The 4,540-nt window shown below is 44.3% G+C and overlaps 2 protein-coding genes across 2 annotated transcripts in view; both read left to right on the top strand.

Annotated features, from left to right (window-relative positions):
- The first annotated feature begins 99 nt into the window (after nucleotides 1-99).
- On the top strand, nucleotides 100-4,196 carry PRR11 (proline rich 11). Its single transcript, XM_005424403.2, is given in 11 exon segments — nucleotides 100-216; nucleotides 674-785; nucleotides 1,149-1,296; nucleotides 1,491-1,613; nucleotides 1,877-2,029; nucleotides 2,031-2,114; nucleotides 2,244-2,342; nucleotides 2,809-2,918; nucleotides 3,032-3,091; nucleotides 3,178-3,274; nucleotides 3,604-4,196. Coding segments are annotated over 10 exon segments (1,050 nt in total). The 5' UTR covers nucleotides 100-216; nucleotides 674-675; the 3' UTR covers nucleotides 3,670-4,196.
- Nucleotides 4,197-4,371: 175 nt separating this feature from the next.
- The window catches only part of SMG8 (SMG8 nonsense mediated mRNA decay factor), a 4,929-nt gene continuing 4,760 nt past the window's right edge, over nucleotides 4,372-4,540 (top strand). The window contains exon 1 of the mRNA XM_014308379.2: nucleotides 4,372-4,506. Within this exon, the coding sequence (XP_014163854.1) occupies nucleotides 4,372-4,506 (135 nt within the window). The remainder of the gene's footprint in view (nucleotides 4,507-4,540) is intronic.

Raw genomic sequence — 4,540 nt, 5'->3', positions numbered from 1 at the left:
GTGTGCGCGTGTGTGTGTGTGTGTGTATATGTGAGAGAGAGAGAGAAATAACTGCTCTCGGTGCGGGGTCCCGGGGGAGCGGGGCTGGGGAGTCACCGATCACCGGTCAGGGACCGGCCCGGGCCGCCCCTGGCATCCTTCCGTGGCTTCTCCGTGTCTATTGTCACCGTTCTCCCCAAGCGTCGTTTTCCCCAAATTCAGTACTTGGCACGTCAGGTTAATGAAAAACTGAATATCCGTTTATTTTTATTGTGCTTACATATTAATAGTTACAACGTTTCTATTTAGTTGATAATATTTCTAATTACTTTCTTGTTTACTTACACTTATTCATAGTATTATTTATAATGTTTTTCATGTGTACTTATTTAACTAATTCATATCTTAATTATACTTATAATAACTATTTATTAAGGCTATCTCTGATACAAATAGAAAAGGGGTGGAATGAGCCCGGGGCTTTCTGTGTGCAAACACATCCCCATGGGTCATATGAAATTAAGGATGTGTTCTCTATCACTGGTCCATGATAATTCCACCAAGGCAGCTGGGAGTAAACTCTGCCTGGAGTTCTGAGGTGCTGCTTGTGCTGTTCCCTTTGGTGGCAGCTCTGGCCCAATGTCTAATTTGATTTATCTCTCTACATCCGTTTGAAATGTGTCTTTTTCCCCAGTAATGGCAAGGTATAAGAAATGCAAACGAAAACGAAGATCCCGAGCGAAATTTCGAGTGGAAAAGAAGAGAAATGCTGCAACTCCCCAGGGCTCAGTTTGTCCCTCTCCACGGTAAGAGGCTCTGCTTGAATTTTGCCTTCTCACCCCATCCCTGGGTTTGCTGTTTGCTCCCAATGGCTCATGGAAAAGAGGCAAAGATTTGTGCCAAGTCCATGGCACTCCATGGTATCTTTTGGTCTGACCTCGGAGATCTTTTCCAACCTTAATGTTTCTATGATTAATAACCAGGAAAAGCAGTTTGAATAAAAAACTATTTCCAATAGGGTTTTCCCCCATCCTTTATTGAAATGCATCTTGGCCTTTCTGTGATCACATTTGCTGTGTTACCTGCTCGTAATTTCCACGTGATTGGTCACAGTTAACTTTATTAAAGGATGAATTGATAAATAAAATTCTGGCCTTGTTGTGTTGCAGGTCACCAGCTCATGTCCCTCTGAACTCATCACCAGTCCCAAAGTGCTCCCACTGGCCTTCAGCCTTGCCCAGTGTAAAAAGTGTGGTCAGACCCTTGACAACAGCAGCCTCATTTCTGTACTGGTGGTGCCAGAGCAGGGTTGCACAGGTAGATCCTTTCTTTTATATTAGATTTTTCTGTTTTAAACAGGAATTAATGCTGTTTACTGAGTGGGAAATATTTTACTTTACCAATTTCTTTTGTTCTGTTAGTACCCCTCGTAAAAATCAGATTGATCTGCAGAAACATCTGAAGAAAATCAACACACAAATACACATAATCTCCTTTCTTTTTATGCTTAGAGCTTTCAGGTGGTTAAAGACACCATATTTCCATCACAAGTCTACTTAAGGGAACTAAATACATTCAGGGAGAAGCTGGAGAAGTTGGAAAGTGAATTTTCCAAGCTACAAGGAGCCCTCCAGGTCAGTCTCAGTCCAGCTGGGGCAGGGTAACGTTTGTGTGTGTGAGGATGAGGAATTGTGCTCAGTGCAGATCCTCTGAGCTCTGAGCAGCTCCTCAGGGGCATTCTGTGCACTCAGAGCTGCAGAACTGCTGCTCCCTCACTGAAGGAGGGTTTATATCTTTACAGCTCAGCCTTAGCCAGCACCTTTGTTCTCTAAAATCCCACCTACTTTTTCTGGTGGATTTAATGTTCTCTTTATTTATTTATTTCTGTCACTTTCAGATGAACAGCGTGGCAGCTCTGCCTTCAGAAAGTTCCCTTTGCCAAAGGTGTCACAAGCCAGTCCTGGGTGCTCCTGTGGGGACACAGATGGATCCTCCACCCTCAGCATCCGTGCCTGTGTCCATCCCTCCTCCTCCTCCTCCTCTCCCTCCTCCCCCCCCCTCCCCCCCCGCCGCTGCCTCCACCAAAACTGCCTCCAGCTCCTCTCCTCCTCCAACGGGGCACAGCCTCTAAACTGGTAGGGAATCAGAAGGTTCCTCTGTTTTTTATTTCATGCCTGAGTTCCTTTTGGACCTGGATTCCTCAGCACATCACTCTCTGTGAGTGCTCAGTCACTTTCCCTTCCTGATTTCCCCTTTGCTTTCAGGCAGCACCGGTGAAAAAGGATGGGCCCATGCACATCACCCTCAAAGACCTCCTGAATGTTAAACTGAAGAAGACAAACAGCAACCCGAGAATGGACAAGGTAAACTGGAGGGTGAATCAAGGGGAAATCCACCCTGGAAGTGCTGTATTTTCTGCCTTTTTTTTTTTGATAAATTGATTCGCATCCAAACACCCAATGGTCAGTTTCAAGTGACCATTCTAATTCTGCACCTGGGCTTTGGAAGGGAAGAAATAAAGTGACAGACTCCAATCTCACCTCAGGACAGCTCTAATTTTACATTAAGGCCATAGAGCTTTCATGTAGCTTTGTGTGTTATCAGTAAATTTTTGGACTCCTTTTGCCCAGCTGAAACTTTGTTTGCAGAAAAAAACCCCTTGATTAGGTTTTTTTTGTTGTTGTTTTTTTCCTAAATCTATTTTTATTCAAAAAAAGTATAAAAGCCATAAACCACAAAAATCTTTCAGAATATAAATATGAAATGGATTCCAGGCTAGTGAGACCTTCTGAAGTTTTATTTGAGGTAACTTTTCTTTCCTTGCTGTAGGAACAATCACCAGTGAAGCCACGCAGGGCGTTAATTACAGTCACAGATCTACAGAGTGTTAGTCTGAGACCTAAATCCAAGCCATCCCCTCATGCTACAAAATCTTTAATGTAAGATGCTTTCTTTCTTGATTAGATATTAGATTCTTCTGCTTTAAACAGTGATTAATGTTTTTTACTGAGTGGGAAACATTTCATTGTACCAATTTCTTTTTTTCTCTTAGTACCTCCCCTAAAAATCAGATTGATCTTCGGAAGCATCTGAAGAAAGTTGATATACAAAGGTCTGTTCCTTTCTATTATCTTTAATTGGTTTTTTAATCTAGAAAAAATAGAGAACCAGTCAAACTAATCATAATTGTCCTTTCAGAAGTCCTGGTGGCACTCCTCTAAATAGCAAAGAAAACACTGAATGTGGCTCTGGGCTCACCCCAATCATGACACGGGCACTACGGCGCAAGTTTCAGGCAAGTCACTCTGTCCCTCTTCTTGGACTCATAAAGTGCCTTTAAAATCACAGAATTCCCTACTGATTTAAGGGCTCTGCAGAATGGACATGCCATTCTGGCAGGTTATTTGACAATCCCAAGAGGAAAAATTGCTTTTTTAATGGCCAATGGGGTGCCTCAATGCAACTTTCAAAGCCATAGTTCCACTTTGCAGAAGAACAAAACGTGAGGGTTAATAGCATCTTTTAATGATTTATTGTGTTTGTTTTAGCTAAGAATTGCACTGTTTTATCTCAGTGATAATGAGCTCAGATATCCAAGTCCTGACCCTTCCCTTCTTTTGACAGATGGCTCACCCAAAGAGTCCCTCTCCTGCACGGCTGAGCGCTGCAAACAGCTTTGATGAGAAGTAGAAAGGAAAGTAGGTTTATGAAGCAATTTTCCATTTGTGGTCATGAAGACACTTGAATCCCATTTTTATTACACTCAGGCACATGTATTTGTAAGTAAATGTAGTGCACAGGGAAACAGGGCATTATGAAACCCTGTAAAGCAGATTGTGCTATTTATCTCTCTCTAATGTCTCTCAATTTGGTTGCATCTTTATTCATAATGGAAAAAAAATAGGAAGTTGCCTAAGTCTTTTGACACCTGGGTGCTGCTGAAGCAGGGACTATTATATTCCTAGCACTGGTGCTGCTTGTCATACAAATATGTATTTGCTGAAATTCAGTATTTTTATATCTTTTTTTGAACAAAAAGTATCTTGACGGTATTTGTACAGTTTCAAAGAAAAACAACCGTTTAATGCACTAACGTTATTAAAGTGGAAAGCTGCAAGCTTCAACAAACATTTCAAGTCTGTGCCTACAAATGTAAGAGGCCCTTGCACTGTGTATCACTGCTGGCTGATCACGATTAAAACGCTGCACTGCTTAAAGGCGAGGAACTCAAAACTTCGTCCAAGTCATGGGCTGGGCAGAGGTTGTGCCCGTACCGCGGCTCAGCTCACGACACAACCCAGGACCAGGGCAGAGCGAGAGTCCCGGTGGTACAGCCCTGCCCGGCATCCCGGCACGGTGCTCCCGGCCGTGCGGAGCCGACCTTGGGGGGCGATGGGGACCGACGGTGCTCGCCGTGCTGTCACTCCCGGCCGTGCGAAGCCCACCCTCGGGAGCGATGAGGACCCGCGGTGCTCGCTGTGGCGTCACTCCCGGCACGGTGCTCGCCGCGCTGTCACTCCGGGCGCGGTACTCGCTGCGCTGTCAGCCCCGGCGCGGTCCC

The sequence above is a fragment of the Geospiza fortis genome, unplaced genomic scaffold (genome assembly GCF_000277835.1).
Source record: "Geospiza fortis unplaced genomic scaffold, GeoFor_1.0 scaffold538, whole genome shotgun sequence".
Lineage (NCBI taxonomy): Eukaryota > Metazoa > Chordata > Aves > Passeriformes > Thraupidae > Geospiza > Geospiza fortis.
This window is presented reverse-complemented; position numbering and strand designations above follow the sequence as displayed.